At 36.3% G+C, this 14,115-nt stretch overlaps 1 protein-coding gene across 1 annotated transcript in view; it reads left to right on the top strand.

The window, feature by feature from the left end:
- The first annotated feature begins 8,264 nt into the window (after positions 1 to 8,264).
- DESI2 (desumoylating isopeptidase 2) overlaps positions 8,265 to 14,115 on the top strand; it is a 1,042,498-nt gene continuing 1,036,647 nt past the window's right edge. The window contains exon 1 of the mRNA XM_044058147.1: positions 8,265 to 8,787. Within this exon, the coding sequence (XP_043914082.1) occupies positions 8,749 to 8,787 (39 nt within the window). The 5' untranslated portion in view covers positions 8,265 to 8,748. The remainder of the gene's footprint in view (positions 8,788 to 14,115) is intronic.

Raw genomic sequence — 14,115 nt, 5'->3', positions numbered from 1 at the left:
TAAATAATTTTAAGTCATTGAGCACATCCGTAATTCTACTATTCACGGTCGGAATAAAAGTTAAACCCTTATTCAACAGACTTAATTCATGTTCATCAAGTGGTCTGTGAGATATATTCCAGACTAGGTCTGTATCTATTTGTTCCACATCTTTTTGAGTGTCTGTCCTTGTGTCCACTCCCCTGATAACTTGCGCTTCTCCCTCCCCCGACTGGCAGAGCGATCTCGTTTGTCCACCCTCCCCAGGGTTATAGGGAGGGGGAACTGTGGAAAAGTTGTTTGATTTAACTCAGACTGGTCTGATGTATAAACGTTCATAATCTTGGGGCGTACTACTGGAACTTCCATCAATTGGATAGGTTGTTTTAAAGTCCTCACTGGTCGATGAATGTCTATGGCTGGTCCCTCAGGAACTGAAACTGGTATGTGGGGTTGCTGATGGTTAATAGACGGCACTATTCTTCCATCATGGATAGTAGATGTATTAGATGGACTAGACTGCCTCGACCGTTCACTCTGCTGGTGGATGGAGGTGGTAGTATCTAACATAGTATGCATGGGAATCGATGACGCCCTTGGCCAAGCAAATACTTGTGATGTCCGAAAATCACGCACATCCCTATCTATCTTGTTCTTCTTCTGTTGTAAAAGTCGCCTTTCATATGCTATAATACCATCTAGCATGTTGGTAATAGCTCGATTCACCAGTGACTCAGGAAATTTGGCACTAATCTCAAGTTGTTGAGCTAGTGCTGATTTTATTAATTCATCTTCTACTAGCTTAAAAAAGTCTAATAGCAATTGCATATATTTCTTACTCAATTCTATGTTTAACTTCTGCCATTGAGTGAGAAGTACAGGGTATTGGTCAACATAGGTCGGCATTTTAAGTATACGCAAACCTCTAGGTATTATATTCCTTTTCAAACAAACTTCAAGATGGAACCTTTGAGTAGAGAGCCACTTTAGTTTTAACATGTCAAGTTCCAACTTTTGAATGGCTGCTTGCATTTGTTGTGTAATATCTATAGAGAAGTCATTTAAGCTTTCATCTCCATCAGTCTCATATAACATGAGTGGATTGTCATCAGTGGTTAGACAAGCTAACAGTTTATTTTTCAGGCATTCGCCCCTTTCTGAAGTATTAGATAAAACATTTTCACTCGCCTGTCTGTTGAGATGAACACGTTGGCTAACATTATACTCCTTCGATGTTCCGATATGATTCTCATCTCGAATAGCAACTTCTGGTGTGTAATCAAGTTCAACGTTCTCATTAGATCCTGCCATGTCACCGTGAATAGCGTATAAAACAACGAAAATAATCAAACTTTAAACGTATGTCTCCAACGATGTAAATATCTCTCTGCCCGCCAAAAACACTCCAACTAATGTTCCAATAACTGTGGCTAAGAGATAACCAAGGCGTCTCAATGTCCCAAGCATATACTGATCAGATAGATGTAAAAAATCCACCATATAAGTAGCGAAAAAGTCTGTTTATTACATAAAACAAATCGGTAAGCGCTTTCACTGTAGCTTCTTGTCAGACCGTTAACATTCAAAAATGCCATCCTAGTTCCTTTTATATAAATCACATGCCTATTTAAACACTTGCAATCAAAATATTAAAGCAATACACATCAACTTACACGTTCGCCACCTATGTGAGAACGTATAATACTCATAAATACCTAATATACATAAGCAATATGTTGCAAATATCCCTTCCGAACAACTTAGCAAAACAGCAGCACAATGATTAAAAATATATTATAATTAAAAATATATTGTGATTAAAAGAGTATGCCTCAACGACAACATGTAATAAAATAAGCCAAGTGGTATTATTGTAGAAACCTGCAGCGTTTCACTGACGAACCTTAATTCATTACTTGATCGATCATGTACTTGTAAAATGCATTAAAATACATTAAATAGTAAAACCTAATAATTTAAATGCAAGATATTCGATTGTCAGCAACCTCAAAATGTGTGAAAAGTATAAGTGTGCACTTTCTTAAATAGCAGCGACTAAAGAGTAGTATTCTATTAAACACCGTCGGCTATACAAATTTACAAAAGCAATAAAATACTGCGTATTACTAGCATATAGTTATCCAATGTCAACGAATGCATGTTGTCTCTAATTCTATGTCTTAATAATGACAGTTATTCAAACTAGTAAAAATGTAAGTGTATTACATGTTGCGAACCTGTTATGGTTATCAAATGTCAGCCTTTGATTTAATACATATCGAATAAGCAACTTTTACATTCGCATACTGAATGTGGTAGAATATTATAATGTGTCCATATAAACAAAGTATCATATTAATAGAACTGCATCACAACTGATATTATAAAATTGCGCATAAAGGAATAGGCGCTCTTCATGCCATAATATAATCGAATTTTAACAAGAAGTACTGCAATAACAGATTCGATGCATATCACAACTTACATAAATAATAAAACAAAAGTATGTCTTACGACTACTATATACTGTAGAGTATATGAGTATATGAGTAGAGCTGCCCCATATTATTCTAATCGAATGAATGAGAAAGAGATTACACGTACTTATAACAATCATGTAAGAATACATATGTACTACACAAATGACAGAAACGACATTATAGATATCATTAATAGACATTGGCGGATTTTGACTAGCAGTGAAGAGATTGCACAGATAGTAGGGATAAAACCAACTTTTCAATACAAGAACGGAAGTAATCTTAAAAAAATTACTATGTCATCATAGAGATGGACAGGACAATGATTTATTTGTAGGAACATACCCATGTGGACGGTGTAATTACTGCAATTACATAGAAAGAGGTAACATATTTATACATCCAGATACACGACAAACATTCTCTTTTAAAGTTAATGCCACTTGTAATACAGAAAACGTGGTGTATTTAGCCATGTGTCAAGTATGCCAAGCGTTCTATGTTGGAAAGACCAACAGGACACTTAGAACTAGGATTAGAGAACATCTTTATGCTATTAGAATTCAATATATGAATAATGCTTTAGCTAAAAACGTTAAAAATTACAGTCAATAACATATTTTCACATTTATGGCTATAGACAATATCCTCCCAGTTGTCAGGGAAGGTAACATTTGTAACACCACTGAAAGAAGAGAAGTTAATTGGATGATGAGATTTAGGGCAGATAAGGGTAAGGGCCTTAACGAAAGAGCCTCTATCAAACCTGTACTGAAGGCTAGGCGTATTAAATAAATAAATAAATAAACAATACATTTCATAATAATTATATTTATATATATATATATATATTTTTTTTTTCTTATGATATTTTATTATGAATTTAAGCTTCAGATTAGAAGTACAATGGCAAATTTATCAGCTATTATTAATGATAAAATCGTGATGTATGTAGTCTAGGACCATTATCATCACCGTTTATTTCATAGTTGTGTTTAGGTACATTTTATGTTAGTTTGTGAACATTGTATTCTACGTTTGAATGGTTCATAGGTTCATACTGGGCTATCTGCCCTAGGGCATTTATAAGCCTAGCCAGAATGTGTTTGGCTTTCGCCACCCATTTTAAATTTATTTTGCTATGCCCTTTTTCGAGGTTAGTATACTGTGCCTCTGTCTAACAGTGACACAGAAGTGATACCCGGGGTAAACCTACGATCTCCCATCCACTCATCAAGATTCCTCTTGAAGAGAGTCAATGCATGAGATTCTTGAGTTATATAAGCTTTAGTATATAGTAGTCGTAAGACATACTTTTGGTTTATTATTTACGTAAGTTGTGATATGCATCGAATCTGTTTTTGCAGTACTTTTTGTTAAAATTCGATTATATTATGGCATGAAGAGTGCCTATTCCTTTATGCGCAATTTTATAATATCATTTGTGATGCAGTTCTATTAATATGATACTTCGTTTATATGGACGCATTATAATATTCTACCACATTCAGTATGCCAATGTAAAAGTTGCTTATTCGATATATATTAAATCAAAGGCTGACATTTGATAACCATAACAGGTTCGCAACATGTAATACACTTACGTTTTTACAACTGTCATTATTAATACATAGAATTAGAGAAAACATGCATTCGTTGACATTGGATAACTATATGCTAGTAATACGCAGTATTTTATTGGTTTTATAAATTTGTATAGCCGACGGTGTTTAATAGAATACTTCACTTTAGTCGCTACTATTAAAGAAAGTACACACTTATACTTTTCGCACATTTTGAGGTTGCTGACAATCGAATATCTTGCATTTAAATTATTAGGTTTTACTATTTAATGTATTTTAATGCATTTTACAAGTACATGATCGATCAAGTAATGAATTTAGGTTCGTCAGTGAAATGCTGCAGGTTTCTACAATAATACCACTTGGCTTATTTTATTACATGTTGTCGTTGAGGCATACACTTTTAATCACAACATATTTTTAATTATAATATATTTTTAATCATTGTGCTGCTGTTTTGCTAAGTTGTTCGGAAGGGATATTTGCAACATATTGCTTATGTATATTAGGTATTTATGAGTATTATACATTCTCACATAGGTGGCGAACGTGTAAGTTGATGTGTATTGCTTTAATATTTTGATTGCAAGTGTTTAAATAGGCATGTGATCTATATAAAAGGAACTAGGATGGCATTTTTGAATGTTAATGGTCTGACGAAGCTACAGTGAAAGCGCTTACCGATTTGTTTTATGTAATAAACAGACTTTTTCGCTACTTATATGGTGGATTTTTTACATCTATCTGATCAGTATATGCTTGGGACATTGAGACGCCTTGGTTATCTCTTAGCCACAGTTATTGGAACATTAGTTGGAGTGTTTTTGGCGGGAAGAGAGATATTTACATCGTTGGAGACGTACATTTATAGTTTGGTTATTTTCTATTAGACTGTTAACTCTTAGACTAAACTTCTGCACTAACTGCCAGAACTGCCTGAAATTTATTTTTGATACCACTTTTTACTGCTGCAGATAAATCCATAATTGCTACATATTACACTATATGATCTGTTTTAATAGAAGTTGTAATTTTTCAAGCTTGAACTGCAATGCTAAAGCTAACTAATTATTTTAATTAGGTAAGCATTTACAATCAGTTCTTGCCTTTCATTAATGTATGTATGGGTGTCAGTAATTGTTGTCAACCAATTTCTAGAGATACTTTCAATGATTGCTATTCAGTGAATTAAGTATGGAAGAATTCAATGGAGTTGGATCCCAATGACATATTTTGTTCCTGTGAATGGAATCTTAGCCTAAACAGTGTGATTCTGCCATTTTGAAACTGATATTTGCAAAGACAATTGTAGAGTACCCTATAAAACTATATGCATGAAGGCTTTGGCATCAACATGTCACTAACTTAATCTTGTACTTATTTCAAGAAGTTTGATAATTGAAGGATCAGTGTTGTTCAGTGGAATTAATTAAAATATTCATTTACACCATGTGAAGAATGACAAAAATGGATTTGATGACTTTGTTTTAGGAAAAAAATGATCATTAACATACAAAACAAAGCTAACTGGTCATGTGATGCACTTTAGATATTTTGAGTCAATGCCTCCAAGTGACTTGGACTAGGTGGATCTGACAAAAAGGACTATAAAATGTCCTCTCCCACAAACTACACTCAAAATCTCACTTTCAAGACTGGCATTTGCTTTCCTGTAGACAATAATATCCTGGCTGACTCCAGCAGACTGTTACAGACTATTCTGTGAGGGAAAAATGAAGTCAAATATTGTCAAAGAAGAGAAGCACATAAAAAGGAACTGGTTCCACACCTACTTCAAATAAAAAATGTTCCTAAACAAAATTATGTCAAGGCTGATCTGCTAAGCTCACATTTACAAAAAAAAAGCAACACAAAGTATGTGATTGTGAAGAAAAGGAAATGCTACTTCACAAGTTTAAGACCACGTTGTTTATAGTTATGACCTTGTGTGCAACCAATGAAAAAGAACGTAAAAGTCTCTTTGTCAGTAAGCTTATACTAAATTATTAGCATACTAAAGAAGTCCCACAGGTCAGAATCACTTCGAGTTCAATAGAGCAATAGTAAACTTCACAAGGCTGCTGTTATGAAGATGAAGAACATGGATTTTTTTGTCTTTCAATATTATAATCATTTCACCACAGGAATGGTTGCACAACATTTAGTCATTGTCATCCTCCTCATGTAATCAGCTATGGTCAGTCTTTTCTGATCTCACTTGTGTGCTTACTTATGAGTAGCCTACTTGCTGAAGTTAATTTTCTGTAACTTTGACTATTGCTGCTTTATTTGGTTGGAACCAGCATTAAAAAAGAATTGGGGAGCTTCCAGATGAGTCATAGTCATTTTGTCCATATTCACAAACATCATAAAAAATGCCAAATGACAGACAATCCAAGTCATAGTCACAGACCATAACTAATGGTTTCCTATACATATATACAGGCAAAACTTTTGTCATTCTTCCTACTTATCGTGTGTGTGTGTGTGTGTGTGTGTAAGTGTGTGTGTGTGTGCGTAAGTGTGTGTGTGTGTGTGTGTGTGTGTGTGTGTGTGTGTGTGTGTGTGTGATACAAGCTCCTTGCTGGAGTTAGATCTGCATGACTTTGAAGGTACAACAAGTACAAGCCTCTCCACCTACTCCATGGGAATTTTTAAGATGCTGACAGTATCCCTTTGGGATGCAGATATACATCCTTTCCAGTGGCTGCCTGGTAGAGCAGGTGCAATTTAGTATAAGGGGCAATGCAGTTCATTTAGTACTTGCCATTCATATTTCATAGTTAGTCATATTTATGTAAGCAGTATAAAGGGATATCTGGTAAGACTCAAATCACTTCTCATGTGTTTCATGCGCAACACTGAGACCAAAGTGGGTATGCATTTTATATGCCCACATGGTACACAGAATGCATGGAGATGGCCATGGGACAACATAAAATACAGATGCATATATGCGTGTGTGTGTGTGTGGGGGGGGTATACAGACTCCTTGTTGGAATGAGATCTGCATGATTTTGAAGGTATGACAAGTGCAAACCCCACCACATACTGCAAGGGAAATTTTAAGATACTGAAAGTGTGGATGCAGATATAGATCCTTTCCATTCCAGCTGTCTCCTGATGTTGCGGGTACTATTTAGTAGAAAGGGCAAAGCAATTCATGTTCGCTGGCACTAATATTCATACCTCACAACTGCTCAGATTTTCGCAGAACGTCCAGATTTTTGCCTTATATTTTAGGTCTGTTATGCATAAAATCTGTGTTTTTTTTTTCTGGCAAATCACTGAGGACTGATGTCACTAGATAATGACAGACATCTGGGTTTCAGAATTCATGTTCTTCAGAAAGTGTGTGCTAACACAAACCATGTTATTCTAGCAACTTTCTATGTTTATAAGAGCAATATTTAAAATCTGTCCCTATTTCTGGGCTTTTGTCTCCCCATTTTTTATGTCCTGTCCAGATTTCTTCTGCTTGAGAAGTATGCTTATATATAATGGCAGTATAAAGGGATACCTGGGGTAAGAATCAGATCACCTCCCATGTGTTTAATGTGCAACACCAAACAAGCCATTTATTTATTCAATTTCTAGGCTGTCTGAAAACGAGACACAGCTGGTGGTCCAATGGGAATACAACCTATACAAACCATAAGTGCTTACCTGAGCTTATGTGAAATAAGGCAGCTGTCTGATGTGTTTAGCTGGCTATCACAGATTAATAACTAAAAGAACAAGAACAGTAAGAGCATATTACAAGTTATGTTCATAGGTTCATACTAGGCTATCTGCCCTAGGGCATTTATAAGCCTAGCCAGAGTATGTTTGGCTTTCGCCACCCATTTTAAATTAATTTTGCTATGCCCTTTTTCGAGGTTAGTTTCTGAAGTATAATAAATTACAACAATAATTAAGATACAATTGCGCTAAAGTAATATAAGTACAAATGAGCACTGCTACTTCTATCGTTTAGATATGGAAACTCGTTCCAAGAAAAAAAAAAAAGAATAAATCCTATTTTCTTTGTACTTGTAAAAATGGAGCTATATGATTTATTACAGTACTACCTCATCAACAAAGGTTACCTGTATCCTTGAGCCCTCGTGATGGCTATTACTGTGATACCCACATGCGTATTTCTGAGCTACAGTGCGATTGCTTTTCCTGGGCAGTAGTGGAGTGAAATGGATCGATTGTCTCGGCGTTTTACTGCGCGTCCCGCGCGAGAGCTCTGGATTTTCTCTCCATCTGTTTTGCTCTTGCTGTTTTCTCTTTTTTGTTTGTTTTATTATTATTTCTGTATTTCTTTCCTTCCACCTGTTGCAGGGTATTACAGCTGAGCTACAAGTCGGGATGGATAATCTGCGGTTGTGTTCTTTGTAGAGACGGTACCGGTGAAGCTGGGATTCTGACAGCTGTGTGGTTGCTGTTTGGACTGTGTGGATTTTACAGTGCTTGTGTTCTTTCGGGAAGTATTGGCTCATGTATGAAGATCGGACGGCGGAGAGGTGAAAGTTAATGAATTTCGATTTGGCAGTTTTCTTGTCATCTGTTTTACCTGGTTTATTTTTTTATTGATGAACATGGTTTATTTGAGTGGCAAGTCCTGCCAGCGACTTAAGTAACAAGAGAAAGCAAAGCGAGGAAAAGATATCTCTGGGTGCTGTTGCACGCCATAAGTACTGGCAACTCCCAGACGGAGGATGGCGAGTGAGCGGGTGATACTTAATGTCTACGATATGGTAAGTTGGGGACAGTGGTTTCGAACATTCATTCGTTTCTTATTTATTCTGGACTATATTCTAGGACTTTTTTGTGATCCTTAAGCCGGAGTTAGTGAGACGTCAGTGTTTGGTGCGCTTTGTCTGAGCTTGTTTTTCCTCAAAGGGAATAGGTGCAAACTCTAGAAAAGAGATCACGGTGCTTTTTTTTTTTTTTGGGGGGGGGGGGGTGGATTATCCCTAGCGCCGTTGTTTATAACGGCAGTTTATAAGTGAAAACACTGAAAGTTTTGCTCAGAAGTAAGCTTAGTTACCGAACTTTTTCTTTTGTATGTTGAAGACTAGTAACCCGTTTTCCACACAGCGGATACTTTTTTTTTTTTTACCTTACCTTGAACGATCTGGACGTTTTGAGTCAGTGTAGTAGTAACCTAAGATGGTCATCAGCAGTGTGCTTTTTAATGACACTTTTGATAAGTTTGCAGAAAAGTTTTCTTAAGTTTTTTATTTTCTTTTTTAAGTGAAGCGTAATGTCTTGAGGCTAATTTAACCGTATTTCCAATTTTGTTCTTACTGGTTGCCTAGTTGCAAGTCTAACTGGCAGTTGCATTCATTTATTATTTACATAAGTAATCAAACCTGATCTACCCGTTAGGAAAGTGTAGGGACAGAGGCTTATGCTTAGAGGTATAACTGCATGTTTGAGTATTGTAACTAACTGTTACGTTAAATGCTGTTGTGTACATGCACTGCAAACTAATTTGTACAGGTAAAATTGAGATGTATATATAGATTATATGTGTGTGTGTGTAATATATATATATATATATATATATATATATATATATATATATATTTACGGAAATGTGTGTAATTTATCTATAATATGTTTGTGTGTGACACGTATATATACACACGTGGTGTATTTCAGAATATTAACAGTAGGAAGTGCAGAGTAAAAATATTGACAGTTTAGAATGTAGATAGTTCAAAAAAAATGTTAGCAGTTCTGAATGTAAACTGAGGTGAGTATGTTGGTTTTGGGGGGTGAGAGTGTATTTCTGTAAGTGTTGGCTAGTTAGATTTGAGTGGTGCAGGTATGTCATAAGCCATACTTTGCATTGTACCTTAGGAAAAGCCCTTTCCATAAAGCTACACTTCTTGGACAAACCATATTCTATGGTTTTGCTTGTTTTGTTTTATTTTATTTTGTTTAAAATGATCAGAAGAGTAGTGTGTGTGTTGTGATTTATTTCCTGTGGGTTTGAGTGTTTTTGTCTATATTTTGAGTGTCAGTGTTTTGTTGTGTTGACATTTTGAACTGTCAGTAATTTGGTGTTCATATGTTGTCTGCATTTTAAATGTAATTGTGTGTGTGTAATATAAATAATATATATATATCTACTTGACATGATCAACAGCTCAAATGTTCGACTTTCATATGGCCGAGACCATATGATCAAACATTTAAAACATTGACCATGTAAAGAAAACGCACAAAAAACACTAACTCTGTTTAGCAATGGGACAAGCCCCCCTGCACCCCCATACCCCCGCTACTTAAATATACCAAGTGTGAGATCACACTACATTGCGGTAACGGGGAAATTTCCAGTTCCGCACTGTGCGGAGATCTGCATTCAGATTGGTCGAGCTTTTGAAAGTTCAATCATATTGGTCTTGGCCATATGAAAGTCAAACTTTTAAAAATTGTGCAACGAAAGGACAAAAATACTGGTTTTATACAAGGATAGTATCCTTCTCTTGAATTAAACAGAATTTTAAAATTAGGAAAAATCTCAAATTACTGTATTAGAAAATCTAAGACTACCTATGAATTAAAAATTGCCTCTTCTACCAAAGGCAACCACAAAGCTTTCTTCAACTGTATCTGAAATCTGAGGGAGAACACTCAGTTCTGCTCTTAGCCAATGTCTGACAGCTCCACATACTCTGATCCTGCAGCCATCACCTACGTTCTTGCTGACAAGTTTAGCTCTTTTCATCCACGCCATCACTGAGCTGCTACTCCTCCTGTCATTTCTTAATCAAGTCATATTGTTAAGTGTAGCATGTCCAACAGCTCTGGGTTTTACATGGCCTTGTATGTTAAGCAGAGATCACCTATGCTCTGTCGCATATAGTCTACTCAGAGGTGGAGTTTTTTTAGACGGTCAGCATAGGGCATCTGCTTTAGGCCTGTGATTCATTTAGTGAGGTGTTTCTGCGGCCTTTCCAGTTGTTGCAGATGTCTTGAGAGATGCATACCAAACGGGGCGTTGTATTCTAATAATGGGTCTAATGAGAGATGAGTGCAGTGGGACAATAACCTCCTTTTTTTCTGGATGAAAAGCCCTTAGTGATGAGGTGTACCACATAGAAGGATTTCCTGACTATTGTGGCAATGTGGTTATTGAAGGTGAGACCACTGTCACTTGTGTCCCAAAGTCTCTTATCACACTTTCGGTGTTTAGTGTACTGCCACCTATGTGGTAATTCACGGGTACATGTTTTTTCCCAGAGGGGATAGTTATACATTTCTTCAGATTTTCCTATGAAAATTGTTTATTTTCTGAAATTGTGTCTAGAATGAATCTGTATTTTCAAAGGGAGCAAAATGACATTGTAATTTCTCTGAAAAATGTTAGACTTGTTACATCTGGAATTTCCACAGCTGTTTCTCCTATTCTTCCAGCTTTGGAGGATTTTTTTTTTAAGCTTGCAACATATGACAGCCAGCCTGCGTCCCTTAAGACGGACAGACACTGCATAAGATTCCTCAAGCTTTACAAATACTTTGTTTTCTAATCCCAGATCTGACCCTGCAATTATTTCTTTACAAAACGTTTAGCTCTAGAATGAAAATCACTGATCTGTCTCTCACTGACTGATAAGAATGGTACATCTTTAGATTTAGGAAAAGTGTATTCTTCTGCCACTGATGTTTTTAAGAATGCCTAATTGTCAAGCTCGCATGTTAGTTTTTGCTTGTTTCTTTTATGCTTATTTTGAAACTTTAGCTTCCTCTGAGGGGGTAAATATTCTCTAAATGCGTTTGTTTCTGTTTCTCAAGTAACTAAACATTGTTTGAAGTGTTCTTATGACCTTCTTTAGAGCATCAGCTGTTGGTTCTGACGATTTGCATTGTTATGTTATAGAAATTTGCTGAAAGATGTAAAAGCTGAAATTTTACATTTTCCCTACCATAGGAAGGCTGTGTTTGGACCATATGCTGCTAAGGTCCTAAACAATGTGATGAGAGAGGAAAACTGATTCAGGGGTGATGCATTTTTCGGCCTTTCTCCTCCAAGTTTGTTAAAGGTTTCACCCCCAATTTAGAATCCTTTTGTAAAAATCTAAATAAGCAGTCTTGGCAAACTTTAAGAAACAGTGGTAGGAGACTGTAAGAAAAAGGGAGGAGGAGCTGGGTTCTGAGCGTTATCGTACGGCACTGGGAATCCCTACCCCTTTGTCAGGGAATCCCTCCTTATCCACCTGATCAAACTTTTCCCCCATGTCATTCAGCATCTGCTGACTCAAGGAGTAGTATTACCTGTGCATATTTGTCTAGAAGGTAAAAGTTTTTACTCAGGAGTGTTTCTGGTACCAAAGAAAGGCATCTAATCAAGACCAGTTCTAGGCTTCAGTTTCTCAACCAGTTTGTGAAAGTTCCAAAGCTCAAAATACTACCACTTCACAACCTGTTACCTCTTACCCCCCCCCCTTTTTTTGTAGTTAAAGGATACTTACTGTAATCTTTAGAAAGACAGATATTTTGAGTGTTTCTTAAGATTTTCTGTGTCTGAATTACACTATTAGTTCTCTGCATCACTATTTGGGTTATCCACTGCTAGAGAGTATTTGCAAAATGTCTACCTCCAAGGGTAGCCTATTGCAGACCTCAGGGAATTTGCATTTTTCCTTACCTATTGAAGAACCAAGTGTCAGGAATCCTTCACTTGTTTTGAGAGATCTCCTTTGCAATCTGTGTTTCCAGGAGAACATTGAAAAATTTGTTCTTGCTCTATTCCACAAAATAGTCTCCTTGAGGTATCTCCTAGACACATCCTTGCAAACAGCTTTTTTTCTCCAGAGGAAAAAAGTTAAGCTTTATCTAGAAAACACAAACGGAGAAACGATACCCAAAACTCGAAATCTCGAGCAGCCAAAACCAAGCAAGGATAGGTACTGTAAGAGACGACAGGCTAAGCCACACCACAACCAGGCTTACAAATCCAGAAGTTTTATTGAAGAAATCCACACAGTATCACAATAAACACAAAAATATCCCCTCCAAGACAAAAGGCACAAATAAATGAACACTTTAACTAGTTTTCTGCATTTTTGTTCAGGCTAACGGACTTCATCAGATATCCAAAGTAAGACAAGTTAACACAGTCATATACCCTTCCCGTCCTTGATTAGAAAATTTTCTAATCAAAGAAGCCAAAATCAGCTTTAAGAGAAAAATCTTTTTAATGGGAAAAATTCAGTATTAAAAAAGAAGTGCAGAAAATGAGTAGACTATGTTAAAAGCTAATGTACCCCATGGATGCAACAAAAACATTTAGATGGGTCTTTTTTATACATTTTCATTCCATATTTGTTTTATTTTTTTATATGAACCACGTTTATTTATATATTTTTTATTGACACTTTCACATTTAGGATGTTTTTGTTGCATCCACGGGGTACATTAGCTTTTGACATAGTAGGTTATTCATTTTCTGCACTTTTTAATGTTGAATTTTTCCTTTTTAAAAATATTTTTTTTTCTGTTAGAGCTGATTTTGGCTTCTTTGATTGTTTATGCTGCTCTTAATTAGACAGAGTAAACAATGTAAATGTGTTGACTTGTCGACTTTGGATATCTAAAGTCCATTAGCCTGGATGAAAACACAGTAGACTAGACTAGTTAGTTAAAACATTCATTTATTTGTGCATTTTGTCTGGGGGGATATTTGTGTAAGCCTGGTCATAGTGTGACTTAGCCTGTTGTCTCTTACAGTACCTATCCTTGCTTGTTTTAGATCTTTATCTAGATCTAAACTAATGTCTTTTGGCTTTTTCTGGTTAGGGGTCACCACAGCGGAACTCCGGTCTGCTAATGATTGGCAGTGGATTTTTACGGTGCCAAGGTGCCAGCCTGGTGCCCAACCTTCAAAGAAGGCACACCTATCTGCATGTCTTTAAACGTCACTCAACCACAGGGAGGACATGCAGACTCCACACAGAAGGTGCACCAGCCAAGAATCTAACCAGAGAACCTCTTGCTATGAGGCGACAATGCTAACTGCTGCACCACTGCGGCCCCAGATCTTTGTCTAGGTCTATTCAGAATTTTTCACT

The sequence above is a fragment of the Protopterus annectens genome, chromosome 1.part2, assembly GCF_019279795.1.
Source record: "Protopterus annectens isolate FY-2018-M chromosome 1.part2, PAN1.0, whole genome shotgun sequence".
Lineage (NCBI taxonomy): Eukaryota > Metazoa > Chordata > Ceratodontiformes > Protopteridae > Protopterus > Protopterus annectens.
This window is presented reverse-complemented; position numbering and strand designations above follow the sequence as displayed.